The following is a 24,106-nucleotide window of genomic DNA, read 5'->3' on the forward strand; positions in this document are numbered from 1 at the left end:
AATATAGCCTACCTTATGGAGAAAATTTTCCGTGCTGATATGAGGAGCAGATCCCGCTGAGGAGTGAGGTAGGCTAAGTTATCCTTTCTCAAGTGTTAATGTGGAATAACGTTATGGAATAACGTTGTAGGCTTATGTAAACAAAAAGATGAATCGCGTTTCTATAATATGAATAGCGTTTCTGTGAGATGAATGAAGGGTACATATTTGTAAAGACTGTTTAGCCTAAATATGAATCGCGCGTCTGTGTGTGAAAGAATAAACTGCTTTTACAGTTACAGTTACTGCGTTACAGTCAGGCGAAGTATGAAAGACAACATTTTGTTGACTAGATTTGGGTACAGTTTTTACTGTAGAATATACTGTCACATCAAATAAGCTTTTCTGCTCATATATATAAAATACTATTTTGTCAAAAATAAAGTCATAGACTAAGATGTTCCAATGTTGGCTATATTCAAACTAATGAATACATATGATAAAATGTAGGCCTATAATCTTTTTTTTTTTTTTTTTACAAAGAAAGAGTACTTTTTTTGCAGAAATATTGCTGAAATTGTAATTATTGTTGTAATTGTAACCTTTTTAATAAAATAGCAAAACATATTTACAAGATAGATGTAAGCAAAATCTTAAATGGTCAATATAAGTCTTCTTCTAAATATATAGGCTATTTTGTCCTTGCATTGTGGCTCAGTCAGTGTCACACCTGAATGAATGGCTAATTATGCAGAGTCATTATGCAGAGTGGGTGGGACTGGGTAATCTAAGGTGTAAACTACTCCTCCCCCTCGCATATTGGCTTTCCAAGCAAAACCTGTTTTACACCATTTAAATCAATGTATTTTTTTTTTGTGAACGATAAAGCAAGACTATTTTCACATAATTTTGAAGCTAGAACTCCAAGAGAAAACATCCATTAGTCAAAAGTCTTGTGGGCACATATTTTGTATGAGTTTTGTGGTCTTATTTCAGCAACTTTCATTTTTATTTTTTTAAATAACCACGCATAAACATTATTCTCTTAAAAATACAAACATCTACATACATGTTGCTCGCATATTATGGTAGGCCTGTTTGTGCTATATAGAGTGAATTTACACCTTTGCCATTAACATGTTTATAAATAACTGAAAAAAGCACAAATGTCAGAGCATGTCAGAACATCTCAAGGGCCCCAAAAACAGCTTGGTCCCCAGAGGGTTAACCCATGTTCTTCAGATCTTGATTTGGGTTCTTCGTCTGCACATTTACATGGTTACTTGTCTGTCTAGATCTTCATCTCCCGCTGCATTTTTGGTTCTGCTCTTCTAAAACTTTGTTCGGTTCTTAAGATTTTAAACTCAAAGTTTGTCCAACCTCCAGGATGAGTTCTGGCCAATTAGACACTGGCTAAATTTAGGAGGTGGCGTTCTTTTCAGTTCTGATCGTAAATCATGCTTATCTGTGCTCTCCTTACTAACAGAGAGAACAGATGCCACAGTTTAGACATGATCAGTATTATAAGAATACGAAACATTTTACACAGATTTCAATCAAGCCATCTTTTGAATCAAGAGCATACGATCATACTGATATGAAACACAACACACTTTCATTCAAACATCTAACAGTTATAACATTTAGGGTTGTGCCGATGGACGATATCATCGTCCATCGTGATGGCTGACCGACATCACGATGGAGAGCCACCATCGTGATGCCACGCCCCCCACCCTGTCAGACCAGCCCAGTCTCACGGCAGTTCGTTTTCGTGTGTACACCAGTGGTTGGGAACCTTGGCTCGTGTGGTTTGCAAGGTCTCTCACCCTTTACCAACAAACGATAAAAAAAATTAAGACGTGTGTGTTCAGTGCTGTTCGCGAGTGTCACGAGTCACCACACAGCAATCAACCAAACGCTTATGTTTCTGTGGTAACCTAAACCTAACAGTTACAGCTCCTGCACTGGGATTCAAGCAGAGCAGCTTGTTTAAGGTGATGGCGATATTCATTTTAAAACGGCAATGAAAATGTAAAAGTAGGCTTTATAAACTTTAATATATCCTTTTATTGAAACGGGTGCTTTGCTGTGCAAAGAGAAACATTTCACCCGTTGGCCGCTGGTACTTTCACTTTTGCCGCAGAGACCCTTTATGTCCTATAAATGTATCGTATTGTTGATAATCCGCACAGATTAACAAAATATAGATATAACAAAACATGAATGAGAAAGAAAAGAGCAGGATGTGCTATTGAAAAGAAATATTAAAAGCACGATAAGTCACGAAAGAGAACTGAATTCTACTGACAGGATGGTGCGCGCGCGCTCCGAGCGCAACATGGTCAAGTAGTCTTTGTCTTCGGTTGCGCGCCTGAACGGCCAAATAAACATTTCAAAATGCCAAGCCGAGTATTCCCGTGGCGTAAACACTGTAGATGTAAGTAGCAACAATGTGCCCCACCCACCCCCCACCGACGATATCATCGTCCATCGCGATGTTTTACTGTAAACATCGTCAACTGCCAATTTAGGGGACATCGCCCAACCCTAATAACATTACATGAGTTATATGGTATCTAAGCATATTAAACACACATATAAGTTGCAGACACAAAATAGAGTTATGTAGTTGCATGATGTTTGATTGTAAGTCCATTGAAAATTGTTCTTGAATGAGTTTTATGTATACTGTAGGAAAAATCTCAGTTTTCTGGTTTAGAGAGAAAAGGACTCTGTTTGTTCGTTCAGAGGTCCCAACGGGGAAGGGGTCAGGAATGTTGTGGGGGTTTAACAACATCTGCTGGTATCGATCCGTCTTGCAAACTATCGAAGTTGACCAGTTCTTCCTTCAGTTAACCAATAAAAGTCTTTGGTTACAGACTCTCTGGAGCCTGGGTGATTTATGGCTCTGGTTTGTGATTTGAGTCTGGGATGTGAAGACTCTTGTGTCCAGACTTTGGTCTCTGTCTTTCTCTTAACCAATCAGTAATTTGGCAACAAAGCTAGCATTGACCAGTTATGTGTTAGTGCTGGGGGCTCTTGTAATTAGTCAGACCGGTCGGCGCCTGGATCCCGTGACAAGATGGATGAGGATACGAAGTCCTGACCAAATCTTCCTCTTTGTTCACAGAGAGTTTGAATTAATATTCTGGAAGAAGATTAGTTTGTGGTTGGTTCCTTCTCATTGTCGCTACACACTAAAATAAGAGTGCGTGGTTTATCTATCAGTCAGATGCGCATTAAAGTTGCGTTCGCTATTATAGCAAAGTAGACACGTTTTTCTTTCAGAATCATAAGGAAAATGTTCCGTATAAAGAGAACAAAGAAGCCTTTTTAAATCTTGGCTTATGTAAATTTCTACAAATGCCAGTTTATAGGCTATTAAAATAAACTTAATAATAATAGCATCATTAAAAACTAACATGAACTAACATTAACAATGAACAAAATGTTTTAGTTTTTTTTGTCCCCACTCTCTTACCCCCTGAAGGCCTATGTGTAATTCACACCCTGACTAAGACACATTGGGGGAAGCTTTTCAATAATCCTATGAATGCATATAAAAAAAATGCAGAATTGATTTAATCAAATCGCATCAAATTTTTTTGTGAATCGTCTTGAATCGAATCGTTCTGAATTTGCAAAAATCGTTCTTGAATCGAAAACCCATGAATCGTGAATCGAATCGATTCACTGTCTACCCAAAGATTCACAGCCCTAGTGTAACAAAGAGGCAGGAACGAAGCAGAGAAGAGAATCCACATGCAAGCACTACTTTAATAAAACAAACAGGTAATTCAGGGAAAACAATGGAACTCAGGACAGTTACATGGTACATGGTACAGCAACAACGACCAAACAAACAACAACTGAAGAACAGAGGTTTAAATACACAGGCAAACAAGCTAAACAAGCTAATGGGGGGGGGGGGGCGGGGGGGGCTAATTAGAAACACCTGGAGAGACTAATAAACAAGAAAAACTACAAAGGACTACAAAACATGGCACCGAACAGGAAATAACAAAGGACTACAAAACATGGCACCGAACAGGAAATAACAAAAGTCCACACAAGACAGGAATCAAAGTATTGCAGCCGTGTAAATAACTGACTGGGTGATTGGCACCGGTGTGTTACTGCTTAATGATTAAAAAACAACAGTAGGCATGATGTTGTAATTATTCGTCAGAGTACAAACAGCCAACATTACATTTATTTTATTAATTTTAACTATTTGTTTTTTTGCGTAACACTTTATAAGTATAAAGTAATAAAGTGATGTATTAAAACAAATATTTAATTAGCTCATAAAAATTGTTAGATAATTTTTTTTTATGCTTTAACTTATTAATCATATAAGTGATCTTAAACAAGTAGTAAAGGAGTTGTTAATTGTTATTAGGAGTAAATGGGTTCTCTTACGAGAGGTTCTCTCGTACTTGCGTAAGTATCTTACGCTAGGGGAAAACCTCTTTTCCTCGAGATATTGAAGCCAAAAATTATCCTTAATTTTGCAATAATGTAAAACGCATTGCAGCAGCATGCAGACATGGGCGAGACAGCTTGCGCGCCCATTGGCTGCTCTGCGGCAACTGCACCAGCCTATCGATAGAGGCCCCTCATGACGTCAGAACCAATGAGGGTGCTTCGCGCCCATTACGTCATGTCCCGCCGAAAGCGGGTGGGGCTAGGGCTATAAATACGGCCCAGAGAGGCTGGTTTGGTCAGTTTTTTTATCTCTTCAGCGAGCCTACGGATCGCTGGATCCTGAGAGGAAGCCGCCCCGTCTGATTCAAGCACTCAGCGGGATTAGTTCTGCATCTGAAGCTGCCGGTCGACAACTCGCCGCCTTCAGTCGCCGTTCCTGCTCACGCTTTCCGGCGTACATATCCTTTTTTCTGCTACTGTGTTTTGTGTATGTGTGTGTTCGCCGCCGCGACACTCACTCTCATTGCACTAAAAGAGCCGGGCGTCTTTTTCAAGACGCCCCTTTCCTGAGGACGCGCAGCTCTCGCTCTCACGCTCGTTGACGGCGACTGCCCTCACTGCGAGCTAGTTACTGCCTATGGTGACTCTGCGGACTCACCTGGCATCCTTCTCCGAGACTGCTGGTGCGCCCACTTGCCTTGCCTGCTTGGAGGATGATACCTGTTCTCCCTCTGTTCGAGCCGCGCAAACCGCGCCGTTCACAGGGGATGTCAGGAGCGGACGGTCACGGGGCTAGCTTTCTCTCTCCCTCTGTTCGAGCCGCGCAAACTGCGCCGTTCACAGGGGAGGCTGGAAGCGGACAGTCGGGGTTAGTTTTTCTTTACGTACAAGAAAGCTACCCTGCCCCTGCGCCCCATTCACGCGTCACTCACCGGCGAAAGGAGAAAAGAGTGTTTATAGTCCCGCCGAAGCTGGACTGACCTGAATTTTCTCACACATTTCTCAGTTCCCTGATCAGGTGACTGGAAATATAAATATTGCAGCACCTGCAAGCAAACGCCGAAGAAAACATGTTGACGCTCTTATATGCTCGTGCATCTGAAAGCCTTTGTGTTCCCCCATGTGGCTCAGTGCCGGAATCTTTGGTTTTTCGCACGAGAGACCGGTGTTCGAATCCCGGTCTAACGGCAGATAAATTATGCCTCCAATGCTTCGCTCTGTCAGTTCCCTGAAAGGCGACTGCAGATATGCATTTTGCAGCCAACGAGCGCGTTGTACAACCCGCTCACCTGCACCCAAACACCGTTTCTATGGTTCCCGTGCATCACTGGCGAAAGGAGAAAAGAGTGTTTATGTCCCGCTGCGGCCGGGCCGAATTCTATTTCTCACACATTTCTCATTCCCCTCTGAAGTTCAGGCGACTGGAAATGTCAATACTGCAGTGAGCGAGCCTGTTGTAATGCACGCACGCCTGCAAACAAACGTCAGCATGTTGACGCTCTCTGATAATACTCGCGCTAACTAAATGCCTATGTGTCTTCCCCTGTGGCCCAGTGGCAGATTCTCAGGCTTTCGCGCGAGAGACCCGTGTTCGATCCCGAGTCTACCGGCAGATAAAATTATGCCGTCAATGCTCGCTCTGTCAGTTCCCTGAAAGGCGACTGCAGATGTGTATTTTTGCAGCCAACGAGCGCGTTGTACAACCCGCTCGCCTGCACCCAACGAGCGCGTTGTACAACCCGCTCGCCTGCACCCAAGCACCGTTTCTATGGTTTCCGTGCGTCACTGGCGAAAGGAGAAAAGAGTGTTCCTAGTCCAGCTGCGGCTGGACCTACCTCCATTCTCACACATTTCTCTGGAAAAGTCAATATTGCAGTGGACGAGCCTATTGTAATACACGCACGCATGCAAACAAACGCCAGCATGTTGATGCTCTCTGTTTCTATGGCAACTTCTCGCTCGTTCAGTTCCAGTAAATGCGACTGTTCCAGTGTATTCTGCAGTAAACAAGTCGGCGACACAGCCCGCTTGCCTGCACACAAACGCCGCTTTTATGGCTACCCAGATAAATCCCATAAGAGTGTATTTTCTGGTGTTCCGGCCACGGCCGATGGTGTTATGAGTGTAGATAAAATGCCCACTGCCCAGTGCTCATTCCTACACAGAAACACAGCCCGTCACACAGGGCTCGCGCACATGAAATCGACCCAGATCGATTGCGCATGTGGTAAATGTGCCCACTGCCCAGTGCCCACAAACACTACGTTCTGCATGTCTCAAGGTTTCTGTAAAACGAAACCAACATGCATTCGCTCTGCTCAGGCGGACAATGCTCTCAGTGTTGTAAATGTGCCCGCTATCCCACGCCCACATTCACACATAGACATGACAGGTCTTACGGGACTCGCCCAGCCCTCCCCCTCTCGGTTGACCACCGCAGAGGAGTCGAGCGCGGGCAATCTGCCCGCTGTTATCAGCGCGCCCCCTGCCTCAAATGTCATAAGCGCGACGCTTATGTTGCAGCACACTGAAGCCCCTCTGTCGCTGAGCGACCAGAGCGCGCTTCGCATTCAACCCCTAGCCATTCGTGCAAACGCATGGGCAAGGCTACCCGGGGTTTCGAAGTGGGTGCTAGACATTATAGAAAGAGGCTATTCGCTACAGTTCGGTCGACGCCCGCAACGCCCACAACGCAAAGCGGCGCGAATCGATACTACGGTGAAAAAGGAAGTAGCACACCTACTTCGAGCCGTAATAGCGAAGTTACTGAGCAAAGGGGCTATAGAACCCTTATCACAAGCTCAGAGCGAAGGGGGCATGTACAGCAGATATTTTCTGGTACCCAAAAAAAAGATTTTTCGCCACGGCGCTTTAGTCCCGCTCAAAAGTTTCAAAGGATGCTGGGTCTCATGGCTTCAGCATCCTTAGTGCTTCAGCTGGGTCTGCTTCGCATGCGCCCGCTGCAGTATTGGTTGAAAGCGCGCGCGCCGCGCAGAGCTTGGACCTCCGGTCTCGCGCGCCTCAAGGTCGATCAGAAATGCGTCGCAGCTCTGAAACCTTGGACAGTGACTGACTGGTACCGGTCAGGAGTAAGCCTGGGGACTTCCTCGAGTGTGAAGGTGGTGTCTACGGACGCCTCAACCTCGGGATGGGGAGCGCTGCTCGAGGGCAGACCGTTATTCGGCCAGTGGTCGGAACGGGAGAAGCTTCTGCATATAAACTGCCTGGAAATGATGGCAGTCGACAACGCGCTGAAGCGCTTTTTGTCCCCAGATAAAAAGACACCACGTCTTGGTCCGTTCGGACAACATGTCAGTGGTGGCTTATATAAATCACCAAGGAGGTGTCAGATCCAGAATCCTTCACAGGCTGACGGAACGCCTCCTGGTCTGGGCTCAGCACAATCTGCGCTCGCTCAGGGCAGTGCATGTGCCCGGCCATCTGAATGTGGGACCAGACAGACTGTCCAGAAACTATCTTCCGGCAGGAGAATGGTCTTTACACCCACAGACAGTCAAACTGCTATGGAAGACATTTGGCAGAGCGAAAATAGACCTATTTGCGTCTCAAGAGAACGCTCATTGTCAGGAATTTTTCTCCAAGAGCAGGGCTGCGCTGGCTCACGTCTGGCCCCGCTGCCCGCTCTATGCGTTTTCCCCCTGTCACGCTCCTACCCCAGGTGTTAGAGCGAATCAGGGAGAGCGGATGCCCGGTGCTACTCGTCGCCCCATTTTTGGACAAACCAAGTCTGGTTTCCAGTCCTGATGCAGCTGACGAGTACCGCCCCGTGGCCGATACCGGTGAGGAGGGATCTCCTCTCGCAGGCAAACAGCTCGATCTGGCATCCTTACCCGGAGCTTTGGTCCCTACATGTGTGGGCCATCAACGGGTACCCGTTAACCTCCCAGCGGGAGTGTTAAACACGATCACACAGGCTAGAGCTCCATCTACGAGGCGGCTCTATTCCTCAAAATGGTCTGTGTTCACTAGCTGGTGTACAGCGAGTGGCACTTCACCCTCACGCTGTGGGGTGCCGGAGGTTCTCTCCTTTTTACAAGAGTTTCTGGATAAGGAAAATCCCCATCCACGCTCAAAGTTTATGTGGCGGCCATGGCAGCGTTCGCTGAACCACCGCTTGGCCAGTCATTAGGAAGGAACGATCTGGTCATTCGCTTCCTTAGAGGAGCTAAGAGGCTGAACCCTCCCAGACCTCCCTCAGTTCCCGTTTGGGACCTTTCCACGGTTCTGGAAGCCATGAAAGGTGCCCCATTCGAGCCAATACAGTCAATAGACCTGAAACTCTTGTCTTTCAAAACAGTGTTTCTTCTGGCTCTCGCTTCAGTGAAGCGCATAGGGGATTTGCAAGCGCTCTCAGTGAGCGCGACGTGTATGGAGTTTGGGCCTAATGACTCGAGAGTCATACTCAAACCAAAGCACGGATATGTGCCTAAATCCCTCAATACACCGTTTAGGGCACAGGTTATCTCCCTGTCAGCCCTGCCGGTATCTGAAGAGGAAGGGGACGCAGGCTTCCTTTGCCCGGTCAGGGCGTTAAGAGCCTATGTGTCTCGCTCATCTGTTTTCAGACAGACGGAGCAGCTCTTTGTTTTGTTCAGCGGACGTTCTAAGGGACTTGCTGCGTCAAAACAGAGTCTATCCAGATGGATAGTTGATGCTATAGCGCTAGCTTACACATCCAAGGGCCTGCATTGCCCGATAGGTGTCAAAGCGCACTCCACAAGAGGCATGGCCTCGTCGTGGGCTTGGTCCAGTGGGATTGCCTTGCAAGATATCTGTATGGCGGCAGGCTGGGCCTCCCCGTCTACATTTATAAGGTTTTATAACCTCGAGGTTCCCGCTTTACAAGCTAGGTTGCTCTCGGTTTAATTTTTCAGTATTGCCCGCCCGATGCTATCGGCTCAGGATGCTGAAACTGCTAGAGCGTCGATCACTGATCGTCTGTATACTTCTGTGGGCAGTGCGTAAGTCCCCCATATTTATCAGTCCAGGCCGAGTTCGCCCTGGCTGTGTGGAACACTTGATATAATATGCTCTTATCAGAGCTCCATATTACAGGAATGATGCTATTCTAGCCCCTCTTCCCGGATTCTCTGTGAGTCCCTTGTGATTAGGCACTGTATGAGCCCCGGACACCTGCCCTTGGGACTTTAGTGTTATGTCTCAAGCACGCACAGCGTTTTACACTGTGTTCCCCTAGCGTAAGATACTTAGGCAAGTACGAGAGAACCTCTCGTAAGAGAACGTACTCGGTTACTAACGTAACCTCGGTTCTCTCTAGAAGAGGGAACGAGTACTTGCGTATCTTGCCGTGCATGCGTCACGTTCTGATTCGCTTCAGCGATGGAAAAAACTGACCAAACCAGCCTCTCTGGGCCGTATTTATAGCCCTAGCCCCACCCGCTTTCGGCGGGACATGACGTAATGAGCGCGAAGAACCCTCATTGGTTCTGACGTCATGAGGGGCCTCTATCGATAGGCTGGTGCAGTTGCCGCAGAGCAGCCAATGGGCGCGCGAGCTGTCTCGCCCATGTCTGCATGCTGCTGCAATGCGTTTTACATTATTGCAAAATTAAGGATAATTTTTGGCTTCAATATCTCGAGGAAAAGAGGTTTTCCCCTAGCGTAAGATACTTACGCAAGTACTCGTTCCCTCTTCTAGAGAGAACCGAGGTTACGTTAGTAACCGAGTACGTTTTCACTTTAGATTAGGTCACGGAAAATCTGAAAATGTCATTAAGTGCTTTAAACTAAACTTCATTGGACATTAATTGCATTCATATTAAGTGTTCCTTAAAACATTTACAAATAAATTACTGTCTGTAATTAAATTACTGTCTGGGGACTGTCCATAGAAATAATTTTTATACTGTAAAAGCTGTATATTCTATCCCCTATGCCGAACCCTTACTGATGTATTTTAACATGATAATTTGTATGTATTTTTTCTACCACATGTACATTTTACATTTGCGTAGACACAATGTATTGGCATACAGTAATAGAAACATAAAAGACACAGTATTGACATATTGACTGCATTTTTTATTTCATAATTATTTTTTGTGAATAGTGGTTATGTTTAGCTTTGGGGGTAGGGTTAAGGAATTTTATATATATATATATATATATATATATATATATGTATGTATGTGTATATATATATATATATATATATATATATATATATGTATATATGTATGTGCTTAAAGGGGAAATGAAGCAGTCAATCAAGTTTACATGATTTACAAAATGGATTTCCACTATAATCAACTATTATATAAGAAACATGTCAAATGTAAACATATAAAAGAAAAAAGAAAAACCGTTATATTTTTCGCGGCCAGGGCGCCGCCATTGTGCAGTATTCTAACATGTGACGTCACGGGGTTGGTTGGCTTTAAAGGCTCTGGGCTGAGTTCAGTAAAACGCAGTGAAAGACATAAAACTTAACATTAAACTACGCATAAAAAGCGTTCATCTGCTATCATATTATCATGTCAAACCTCTCATACATGTTTGCATCACACTGGCTCGTTAACAAGATGCATGTGCTGGTCGAACCAGCGAACAAAGTTACGTTAGGTACAGTACATTGTTAGCTAACAGCTGTAAGCATGAACTAGCTAAATAACGCTAACTTAGTGTTTAGCTAGTGAAGTTTATTAGTACCAGACAAAAAGACGACGTCTAACGTTATGTTAACAAACTGCACACTGTAGATGTTTGTGAAATAATTTTTTATTCAATATAATGTTTTACATTTTACAGACATGTTACAAACTATTTACAGGCTATTTGCTAACGTTATAGCTTGTGTGTGTGTGTGTGGACTTCTCTTCAATCCTTGGCTCACTGAAATGACAAAATAAAAAAGCCGTCTTCCTGCTTCATTCTGTAACATACAGATATGTATTATGCTATTGTTTTTGATTCTGTAACATACAGATCTGTATTATGCTATTGTTTTTGATAGTGTTATACATTTCTTACAGATAATCACGATGATCGTTGCGTTTGTCTTACCGAATGTGGTATCTTCTTCTCAGCAATTACAGTTTTTCTATAAGCTTTTTTTTTTTATTAATGCCGACAGTAAAATGTTGCCAGATATTGCTACGAAAAACAAGCAACAATTTTTTTTTTTATATAATAATCCGAAATAAGTTCAAAGCTTGTGTTTTGGAAATAAGATTAATATATCACGAACCCTAACATGCAACTTTCCACTTTAATAACTTCCTAAAGTGTGACATTAAATCAGAAAAACAAGTCCAGAAGACCACTGCCACCTTTCCATTAGATGGATCTGGCAACACTGGATCGCACCCGCGCCCTCACAACGCGCTCGCAAGCCCCATTCACTGCGCTAGATTCTCGCAGCAAAATGAATTGCAAACACTCATATGAGGTGGTTTAAATGGCTAATTAATCATTCAGAGAGCTTGACATTTTCTTTTTGAATGTAAAAAAATGGCCGAGGTCCGGACCTCGGTGACCTCATAGCTGGCTACGGCCATGTATCACCGGCTGTTCGACATAGCAACGTACCACTGCTCGGTTCCCACGCCGTATCGACTCAAATGCATAAGCAATGGGACACACGGGCTCAACAGGTCTTTCAAGTTCGTCTTCCTCCATTTCAAATCAATTGCGTATTCAGTCCGGTCCAGTAACGTTTCACTCTCTTCACTCACCAGCGGAACCAACCAACCCCGTTACGTAGGCTGTGACGTCACTTCAAAATGGTGACTCGCTAGCTAGATAGATAGCTAGAAATTACGAAAATAATTTTGTCATATCTGTGGTTTTAACAACTTTTTTAAATAAAAATTTTGGCAGGGTGATTTTTCTAATATATGTAGCTACTACCAGTGCCAAAACATGGACGTTTCATTTCCCCTTTAATGTACATTTTTACACTTAGTTCTAATGCAATTAATGTTCAATAAAGGTTTGTTTAAAGTGCCCGTATTATGCTATTTTAAAGGCTCCTAATTTAGTTTTGAACGTCTTTTACAACAGGTTTACATGCATCAGATATAAAAAAACTGTTTCATTTTCTCATAATATACATCACCACATTTTTCAATGACTCTCAGACGACTTGATGGATGAATCAATGTCTCTAAATTCCTCCTTTCCGTGAGCCTGCTCTGCTCTGATTGGTCTACCACATGCAGCACGTCGAAAACAAAAACGCCCATTGCCATAACTGAACGTCAGCTCCATCCGGAGGCTTCATACATCTCAGTGATTGTACACACCATAAACTAAAGACAGTAATGAACTATGACGTCGATTTTACCAAATCAATCTGAGCGTGAGTCCGAAGATGAAAGATTGGCAGAACTAGTTATTCAATCCGAACCTCCATTGCAAGGACGTTTCATAGTGATACACTACTCAGTTTGAGGTACATAATGAGATGTTGCAACTGTAATTCCTCACCATCAGCATTAGCAAGTGTATGTCCATCAACAAACCGATGTGTATATTTCTAATTAATTGCGATACACAACAAATCTTGCTCCATCCTTTATCTTTACTCAAAGTAGTAAGAATGACAGACAACCTGCGTTAATAGACGCAGTTTTAGGTAATAGTGGGCCCACAGCTGATTAGAATAAGTATTTCAGTAAGACAGACAGTAATAACGCGAGTTAGCCAGTTAGCTGGAAACTTACACAATATAAAACACAAAACGAAGTATTTTGAACAACCGGTAGAAAATATATACATCAACAATTAGTCATACTTACAGGTTGTGATTCTGATGAGCAAGTTAGTCCAAATAAACTGGGTACTGACCCATCTTCAAGAGCAAGCGTTTTGCGAATCCGAATGCGTTGAACTCCGAGATTTCAGAAGCAGTCGTCACTAAAATGAAGGGAACACAACAAAAGTTTGGGATTATACTGCTGTGGTATCGTGGTAAAGCTGAATTTTAGCCTAATATACAATCATTTTGTTAATTACAGTGACAATGAATGAAGAACTTACTATTTGTATATAGCCTATTAATATATTAACAATTTAGAGACCACAATATATAAACTGATTTAACTATAAACTAATAGTTTGCAATTGATTTTTAAGTACTTTATTAATGTACATTTTATTAGCTTATGTCATAATACTGTATATAGATGCAGCAGAATGTGTACTATCACTGGAGAGCTGACTGATAGAGAATATGAAAACAATATGGTTTCATGTGTTTTTTGTTTTTTTGTTTTTTTTGTGGTAAAAATCTTTTCCAGGAAGTTGTCTATTCATGCTTTGAGGCCTGAACAGTGGTACAATGATGGAGTAGCTTACCCTAAACTCTCCTGGCTCCATTCAGAACTTCTACCCAAACTATCACGGTGGGCTCTGGAGAGCAAGGCCAGTGAGTTTAAGAGCACCCTGTCCCTCATACCTGTAGAGAAATACGGTATTCTCTACCAGCAGCTGAAAGAAAAGTACAAAGCATTAGTAAAGGTAAGGGAGTGATTTTGTTTATTTTTTTCCAATTTAAATCTTGACTGTGTCTTTCCACATGCATCAGCGATGAATTGGTCGTAAAGAGAACCAGGATTTCTCCAGTGAGACGGTCAACTTATAGACCTACTATGAATCCAAAATTATACACAAATTAAAGATTTTAAGTGAGAAAATATTCTGAAATTGTCAGTGTTTTCTGGCCAGCTAATTTAAGCAGTGGTGCATCCTGGCATTGATGATGTAGGCAGTGTTCTTTGTCGCCACCCCATACAAAGACAAAGCTCAAAATCAAACTCCCTATCTGACTGCAGAAGGTCTGGACTCCATCGCAGCTCTTATTAGCCAAGGAGGATGTCTGACCGACATGTAACGCAACCAATGACAGTTCATTTTGTTCCGCATCATTTTTAGGGGCGTGAAAATATAAAGTCGATGTTTATACGATAACAGACCGGCGTGCATCTACTAAATTATTCATTCCAAGTACATTGTTGCAAGTTTGCTGTAGAACCGATAACGAACCGAATGAACTGATACCATTTTTTTCAGATTCGTTCCGATACCGATCTGACACCAGCTAGGGTTGGGCAGTTAGACGATACCATCGTCCATTGCAATGGCTGACAGTCATCACGATGTTGAGCCGTTCTCGCGACCCCCCCCCCCCCCATGTTTCCATGGTGACGTGTCACTTGATCCACCACAGCCAAAATAGCACTGTATGACAGATATAGCGCTTTTATTTCTAAATATTAACAAACTTGCTTACCATGTCATCATCTATCTTCTATTCCGATTCTCAAATACGTGTAAGTGAGTTTTTGTCGTTTAAAAACCTTTATAAATGATCTTGATCTGTAAGGTGAGATGGGCGCCGTCATGTTTGTTTGGGCTGCAGTTCAGAGATTCCTGTCTGTTGGATTTATTACAGCACGTGAATTCATCAGTTTCTCCTGAAATACATGAAAGTAAGTGGCCGGTGAACTGGGAGAAGAATAGAGTTAACTTTATAGTTACTTACACTGTCTATCTGATATGAATAAAACACGTCGGCAAATATAATTTGAATGGATTGTTATTGCTGCTTCCATAGACACCATTGTGTATTTTACAAACTATAAATGTATTGTTTTGTTATAAATTATATGTATTTAAATGTCTGAAACCTAAAATAAACATTATGTGGTTAAAGACACTGAATAGTTGTGATATACGTCTTTGGCTCAGCGCCAGCCATAGCGCGAAAGCACAGTTTGAATCTGGCAGTTATGTCACGTCACTGTACATTCGCTCCTTATTGGTCAGCTGCTGCAGAGCGTGGCAAAATCGAAATTGCTGATGAGATTTAGAGGAAAATATCTAGTGGAAAATGAGAATGTTACGTCATAAACTGCTATTATAAACTAGATTAGTGGATAAATAATCAGCAAAAGTTAATCTGGAAAAATCATGAGTGCACAATAATTGTATAAAATCTAAACATTTAGTGAAAAAAACATGATACGAGTAAGAGTGTAACAAATAAGAGTGAATAAGCGTAGCACTAAATCTCGTAAAATGTTTACATTGCTCTTTGTATGGTTGTAAAATACATTCATGAAAAACATATTTATAAATATATACTATACAATTAAGACATCTTTTAAATGTATAGCGCAGCTGTTTAATGAGGTAAATAATCACCCTTCAGCGTGCTGAGTGGCACAGGAAGAGGGGCAAGGAGAGGGCCCGTAGGCGCAGTGCCTTCATTGCAGATCCATTCGGTTTTACAAGGAAGCTGCTGGGAGAGAAACGCAGTGGTCAACTCTCATGTCCTGAGGAGGATATCAACCGCTATATCCGCAACACCTACAGCAATGGCATGAGGGAGCAAGACCTTGGTCACTGTGCAGCCCTTATATGCCCACCTGAACCTAGCACCCTCTTTAACATCAACGAACCCACCCTTAAGGAAGTCAAAGAGGTCATCAAATCTGCCAGAACATCATCAGTACTGGGCCCAAGTGGAGTTCCATACAAGGTCTTCAAACATTGCCCCAGGCTTCTGGAACGTCTTTGGAAGATTCTAAGAACCACCTGGAGAAGAGGGAGAGTACCTCAGCAGTGGAGATACGCAGAAGGCGTGTGGATTCCAAAGGAGGAGAATGCAAGTAACATCGAGCAGTTTAGGACAATCTCCCTCCTTAGTGTTGAGTGCAAAATCTTCTTCAAGATTGTTTCCAATCGTCTGATGGGATTTCTCCTTAAGAATACCTACATGGACACCTCGTGCAGAAGGGAGGAGTCCCAGGGGTCCCAGGGTGTATCGAACACACAGGAGTGGTGACACAGCTGATCAGGGAGGCACGAGAGGGCAAAGGGGACTTGGCAGTGCTGTGGCTGGACCTGGCCAATGCTTATGGATCGATACCACATAGATTGGTGGAAGTGGCCCTGAGCAGGTACCACATCCCAGAGAAGATTCGAAATCTCATCCTTGACTATTATAACAACTTTAGTCTTAGGGTGTCCTCTGGGACTTAAGTCTCGGAGTGGCATCGTCTGGAGAAGGGTATCATTACAAGCTGCACAATCTCTGTGTCTCTGTTTGCACTGGCCATGAACATGCTCGTGAAGTCTGCGGAAGTGGAATGCAGAGGTCAGAATATTGCAGAATTTAAAGTAAAAAAGATGTCAAGTGGTACTAAATGGGAATATTTAAAACAAATTGAGAGAATATTCAATGAGCTTTAGCAAAAATCTGATACAAATGAAACATGAAAAAGAAATGCAGTTAATTCAAGAGATTAATAAATGTTGTTGCCAACTTAAAATGTCAGAAGAAGAGAAAGAAAAACTTTAGCTACATTCCATTTTAGATGAAATCTATATTAAAAAGGCAAAAGGGGCATATGTGAGATCTAGGGCTAAGTGGTTAAGAGGGTGAGAATAATTGCTCATACTTCATTAATTTGGAAAAAAGATGACAAGAAAGACAGTTTAATTGTGTACAAAGTAGAACAATCAAATCATTACATAATAGCAAAAGAGGTTTACATTAGACTCTAAATTGTATTCCTCATCCATTTCCTCTATTATAAAAAAAAAAAATTCAGATGATAATAAATAATATCCAGTCAACTTTTGTGAATCAGACGACATAACCACACAATAGATTGATGCAGCTGTTAAACAACGTAAACCTGGTAAATCACTGGGTCCTGATGGTTTAACCACAGATTTGTATTAATTATTTTGGGATGACCTAAAATATATTTTATTTGAAGCCTTACATGATTGTATAAGTGATAATGAATTATTGCGAACTATGAAACAAGGGCTTATAATTTTGATACCAAAGCCAGGAAAAGATAAGAGATTATTAACCTACTCCCCATTACACTACGAAATATGGATTACAAAGTGTTTACTAAAGCACTGGCTTCTAGATTGAAAACCGGAATAATTTTATTGTCGGTCAATTTGCTGACAAAACTACTCGTTTCCTAAGAAATTAACAGCAAATACCCCTAACACTTCAGTTAATCAAGATTTTTTCAAAAGCTTCAGGTTTAATGCTAAATATGTCAAAATGCGAGGGATTGGCCATTCATGATCGTCCTAATATAACAATGTACAGTATCCCAGTTAAAAACGAAGTTAAATATTTAGGTATTTGGTTATCTAAAGCCCTATTCGCACTGGATTAGTATTATCTGGGGACCTCGTGTGATTTAGAAATTACCCACCCACATCTGAATTTCGTGTGGTGCATTCGCACGGGATAAACGAAGCCTGTGATTTTACTCGAAATTACTGACTTATCTCCCGGATATGATGTCAATTGGCTATTGCTTGGAAATATCTTGTCATTATTATAGGTCTAGCTGTATGATTTAACATAAACAGAAGAATGTCCCTTACCACATGCTGCTATACATGTCATCCATCTCCATCTAATCATTATTTTTGTTTTTACTCTTATGATGGTTTTCAGCTTTCTCTTTCTGCAAATTGTATAGTTGTATCGTATCATAGTGTATAGCGATATGACCCAGCACCCAAAATATTATCTAAACACTCCAACTCCATTCTTCGCAAAAGATGGATAAAAAAGCGCACAGGAAACAAAAACCTTGAAAAAATGATAAACGACCCCGCCAAATCAGATGCTGAGATGCTGATTCGCACGGGACTAATATTATCACAGGACCTCGGTGTTCGGTGAAATATGGTAGGTCATTTGCGGGGGAATTTTTACTTTTTTTACAAATTACAGACATGGCCGATTCGCACGGGATTAAGATCACAGACAATCTCCGCAATTATTACAAATTTCTAGAGGTCACCAGGTAATACTTATCCCGTGTGAATAGTGCTTTAGACAGTGGATGATTTAGAAAATGTAAATATTGATAATTCAGAGAAATGTAGATTAATAATGAGTACTTGGCTGCAGAGAGAGCTTGGCTAATGATTTTTGGAATAATTTTTTTGACGGAACTAGAGAATCTTTCTAGATTTATCTACCCATGTTTCTCTCTAGTAGTTTCTGCTAAAAAGATAAAGGCAATAAGTTAAATTTTGATTTTATATGGAAAATCAAGAGTCATGGTAAAAGATTATGAAGAATGTGGCCTTAAATCGATTGACTTTGATATTATGAATGGGGTCATCAAACTTAACATCAATCTTTCATTAATGATTAGTCCTCATTCTGGTTTGAGATTCCTATTGCTGTATTCAAAAAGTTCAAGTTTTTTTTTGTTACAATGTGACTTTGAGATTTCTAAACTCCCTCTAAAACTTTCTGCTTTTCACCAAGTATTATTATACTGGAAATTAATTTACAAAACATAATTTTAGCCCACATAACATGTCAATCTGGAACAACAGATGTATAACAGTGAACATGAAATCTTTGTTTATTGATGAGTGGTGGCAGAAAGGCATATTATTCTCAAGCTGTTTTATAGATATCTTTACGCAGTTGAAAGATTAAATCTGCCAAGATTCAAAAATGCTCTTCAGAAACCTACGGGTGATGAATACATGTACTGTTACACCCCTAATATTTACTAAGCAATTCATGGTTTTGTAGAGGGGGTCAAAATGACAATTTTCACTTGAGATTTGGAGCCAAATTACAGGGGTGTAAAAACATAGCAGCATCATTATTTGAGATTGGTTAGTTAAATCTGTTTACTTCAGTAATCTTTGTTGCATTATATGCCAATATCTTCATTTTAAAGACCCTATATGGTTCAATACCAGAGATATTGGGATTTCAATGCAGTAACGTAGTTACAATACAGCGTATTTGAACTCTTGGTCACTTCAGAAGCTGTTCAAATGAACAAAATCCCTTCTTCCAAATATTCCTGAAACTGATTCAAATATAGATTCTTATAAAAACACTTAAGAGCAAGTTCATGTGCCTCAACTTGACTATTTTAGTGTATTTTTGGCACTCATAGAGGTATGTTGTATGCAATTGTTTTGATAGAGGGAAACAATATATATTTCTAGTTTCATCATTTATTTTTCAGACATTCCCCTTTAAATGCAATAAGTATCAGCTGTGTGCAAATTGAATCACATTTGGTTTCTGACCATTGCAAATGGGTAAAATCCAACAAATTGAACATGGAGCCACATTGAGATCCCCATGTCTATGGGATTAAATCATATAGTGCCTTGAAAATGAAGATTTCAAAAGAAAAGTTTAAGAACCAGAATCTAAAATCATATTGAAATGTCTTTAGGACTTTTTGAGTGACAGTCACACAAACTTTGGAAAAATAATATTTATAGCAATGATAGCATTTCTAGTTTCAACATTATTTATTGTTCAGGTATTCCTTTAAAAGATAAAAGTATCAGCTGTATGCAAAGGGACCAACATTTGTTTTTTGGCCACTGAAAAAGTGTACAATTGACCAATTTATTCATGGAACCGCATTAAAATCTCCATATCTCTGGGATTGAACAATATAGGGCCTTTAAAATGAAGACAACAAAAGAAATGTTTGTTAAAAAGCTAAATCTAAAAGTATATTAATAATAATATCTTTAATACTTCTTGAGTTACAGGCATAAAAACTTGGGGCAAAAACACAATAAGTGAATTTTTTAACTGTCACTGTTGCCATGTAATGCAACAAAGAAGTCAACAGATTTTAGTAATAGACCTACCAATCTCCTTGTAAAAATAAAATAACATGGAGCCCCACCATGTTAACCCCCTCCTAACCCCCCTTTAACTTATTGTTTGGTATGTGTTGTAGAATGTGATGTGAAAATTGAATGTCATCTTTGTTTGTAAATCTTTCATTTATGACTGCCTTTCTGTTAATGTTAAAAAAATTAAAGCCAAAAATGGTGGGGGTGGATGCTACATACAGTACACCCCACTACTTAAATACTAAATAAATATGATCAGGCATCTGGATCAGTAGTCTTTTGACTTCACTGCATGATTCCTACCTGTTATGTGTATCATTTTATAATATTAAAATACTTTCTTCTTTCAAAACTTAAACTATAAACAAGATAATTTTTGAAGTGTGAAGTGGATTATGGTGCTATAAAAAAAAAAAAAAAAAAAAAAAAATTCTGTGCTTGTTAAAGCAGTGTGACTACTTGTTGGTTGAGATTATCTGTTTTTCCAACCAATAAAAGATGTGAAGTATTCAGGAAAAATTCTTTGCAAATCTGTTACACTTAGTCCTTTAACTACCCAAATATTTAGTATTACAGAAGATTCTTAAAAAAAAAAAAAAAAAAAAAATTTTTGTTGCCCGTGCCTTGTTAAAACATCTCTTTCATACACAGTGAAAATCAATGTCTTTAAAAATCAAGACTAGTTTGTATTACATGCATTGGTGGTGCATGTAGTGGAGGACTATCTACTGTTTATTGTGATGGCCATCATTGGTCTCAGGATTTGATTTTATTCTCATATACTATCCTTAATATGTGTTGGGTGTTTGCTTAGATTTCAAGTATTACATTTCTGCAATTTAGACAAATAAGAGAAAGCTTTTAATTTTTCAGGTCTGGCCTGAAGTTACTGATCCAGAGAAGTTTGTGTTTGAAGATGTTGCCATTGCTACGTATCTGTTGGTAGGTTGGACTATTCATTAAACAATTAGGAATATTATCTAATTTATAATTGAGTGATTGCATTTCACCTAAGTATTAAGCGAATACATAGGACTATATCATTAAGATATTAAGATTTAATAACTGACAGTTTATGCATAAGAGACTTTATATAGAAAGCTTTGAAAATGTATATGGTGCATGTTAAAGAAATGGAGTAGGGCTGTCACTATCGATTATTTTGAGTAATCGGATATTTTTTTTGTGGTAATAAAAATAGACCTAAGCAAACAATAGCTTTGAAAATGACTTAAAATACATATACTGTATAATAGCAATGATGCAATCATTTTTGGTTCAAATAAGTAAGTAATCATTTGGTTTTATAGAACAACACTGTTAAAATACATAATGTATACAGTACATAATATAAACAATCAACTTATGTACATTATGTATTATAAATGCCTGCAGAGGTCTCCAAGAGGTGGTGTTGTTGTCCCACTTTACAGGAGATCAAATCATTGTTCAATATTGGCCAAATGACATTTAATTCAAATGTTAACTTAATCTTTAATATTTGACCACTTTTTTATGATAGAAATGCTACAGTCATTGTATTTTCTTGAACAAGAATATGTGGACATCAAAACATGCAAAGCGAGGGTTTAAACTTTTATTTTGAAATGGCACTTAACAGTTTGCATGTTTAGAAATATATTGATGTATTCTCCTGTGTTGCTGTAGGTTAATAAATTATTTACGTTACAAATCTGATTAAATGGCACACATTGCGTTCCCAGATGAACGTTATAAGAAACCCAAACTCACAGCATATGCAGATATGGAGTTTGAGACGCGCTCCACGGATATAAATGATAAAAGTTCGTGTGGAGCAGCATTTATTGTAAACGGAGCCACTTCCAGTATTTTGCCGGTTACTTGACACAGGTAAAATTGCAATCTAGGATTTTTTTAAATCAAGTACTTGAATTTAATTTAGGAATTGTGACAGCCCTAAAATGGAGTCATGAACATCTAATGAAATCTTTGACTGAGCATATCACAGAAAAACAGTGTCCCTCGGTCACCGGTGCAGGTCTTGTGGGGTGAAGAGCGTGCTGAAAACGGAACAACAACCAAACAGTCCTTTGTGGATCTCGGCTGTGGAAATGGCCTCCTGGTTCACATTTTAAACAACGAAGGGGTAGGTTAACTAGTACATCTACTGCAGTGTTGAATTACTACTCCATGGACCATGTGTCATTCCTGTAAATCACCCACGCAACTCCCCTAGTGAAACACTTTTAACACTTGTTAATATTCATCCAGTTTTAAAATCAATCATACACCCATCTATGGGATTTGAAATTTGACTCCTTCCCTCTCAGGGCTTAAAGAGAATTATTCACAGTTACTGTGATGTACTCTGTTCTGAGTAAACTGAAGTTGGTCTTGCACTCCTGGGTTTCAGCATCCTGGAAAGGGCACTGACATTCGCAAAAGGAAGATCTGGGACATGTATGGGCCTGGTACTCATCTAGAGGTAAGATAGGATTGAGACAACGTACAGTGTCATTGATAGTCACATTTTCCATTTTATAAGATGCTTTAGACCAGTTTTTGTAACCATTTATAGCAGTTTTGCCTATTTTACAAACTCACCTTTTATTGTGCTTTAATCATTGGTCAGTATGAAAAGTCCATATTGTTGTTTATATTATAAATGTCTCATTTTATTGTGCTATATGTTGACAGTATAATTAATACATTTTCATCAATCCTTATTTTGATTAATAAATATCAAAATATTGCCAAGCAATGTGCAAATTCTCTTCAGAAAATGTTGAAATTAGTGATGCTCCGATTGATCGGCCGCCGATCATGATCGGCCGATATTGGCAAAAAATAGCTTGATCGGCAACCCCCAAAAGCGCCGATCAAAAAAGCCGATCACGTGACGTAAATAACTCGCGCAACTTTTCCGCATGCGCGGCAACACAACAGCAGAGCAGAGCTTGCTTAACAGTGGCAAAATGAGTTCTCCTATGACGGCAATTCAATGGCAATTATAAACGAGCGCACAACTGATGCTGGTGCGCGCGGTAAATGACATTCGCGAGAGGATAACAGATCTACGCGCGAGGAAACGGGAACTCGCGAGCTCATTCAAACCCTGCGCGGGCGCATGACATCTCTGCCCTCGCGCGCGCGCATGATCATTCCCCACACTCTCGCGCTTGATCTCCTCTCGCCTGCTGATTTTGCTCGCTCGAACACTTTTATTTTTGGCAGTCGAGGGGCGGGACTTACTGTTTTTGGATCTGATGTAGTTAGTTCCTCAACTACATCCATTGTAGTCTGCCTGACCCCTCTTTGTTTTGAAAAATTATACTGTGCCTTATTTGGAAAAGGTGGCCTACAGTAGCCTTATGTTATCTTGTTTTCTAACTACAATTAAATAAATATTGGTGGTTCTTCAAGATTTTCTTGACTCTAGCATATTTCCATTCTGTGATCGGCAGTGATCGGCAATCGGCAGATCATGATTTTGGTAATTGGTGATCGGCCCCAAAAATGCTGATCGGAGCATCACTAGTTGAAATGTAGTTCCACTGTTTTGAGATTTTTCTATTAGAAAAGTTTCACTAAAGTTGATTTTAAATGAATAATGGAGATTCAGACGAATATCTGTGATTTATAAATTCCTGTCCCATCTCTCAAGAAGATCTAAACTTGTTTTCCTCGCCATGCTATTCAGTCAATGTTTGATTTTTGTTTTTGTTGCTATCCTCAAACTGTGCAAATTGTTTTCTCTGTGTCCTTTTGTTCAAACATTTCCTGAGCTAAATTATTTATAATGTCCTGCCCTGAAATAGTTTCAGAGATGCTTCTGTGGCAATCTTTGTGATCTTAGAGGGTGCATTTGTGCACCAGTGAAAACCCTGTAGTATTTCAACATCACTCAAACACATGGTGGTATAAAGGAATATTTATACACATTTCTAAGATATTTTAGATGTATAAATGATAAGATGTCACAAACTTAACAATGTTGACCCAAAATTGGTTCAGAGGCTGAACTTTCTCTGCAAAACTTTGATCAATT

At 40.4% G+C, this 24,106-nt stretch overlaps 1 protein-coding gene across 2 annotated transcripts in view; it reads left to right on the forward strand.

The window, feature by feature from the left end:
- trmt44 (tRNA methyltransferase 44 homolog) overlaps nucleotides 1-24,106 on the forward strand; it is a 188,757-nt gene that overhangs the window by 18,958 nt on the left and 145,693 nt on the right. For both annotated transcript variants that reach the window (XM_082152033.1, XM_082152032.1), the window contains exons 3-6: nucleotides 13,692-13,911; nucleotides 20,950-21,018; nucleotides 22,097-22,204; nucleotides 22,472-22,543. In XM_082152033.1, the coding sequence (XP_082008159.1) occupies nucleotides 13,692-13,911; nucleotides 20,950-21,018; nucleotides 22,097-22,204; nucleotides 22,472-22,543 (469 nt within the window). The remainder of the gene's footprint in view (nucleotides 1-13,691; nucleotides 13,912-20,949; nucleotides 21,019-22,096; nucleotides 22,205-22,471; nucleotides 22,544-24,106) is intronic.

This window comes from Leuciscus leuciscus (assembly GCF_965113295.1).
Source record: "Leuciscus leuciscus genome assembly, chromosome: 2".
Taxonomy (NCBI): Eukaryota; Metazoa; Chordata; class Actinopteri; order Cypriniformes; family Leuciscidae; genus Leuciscus; species Leuciscus leuciscus.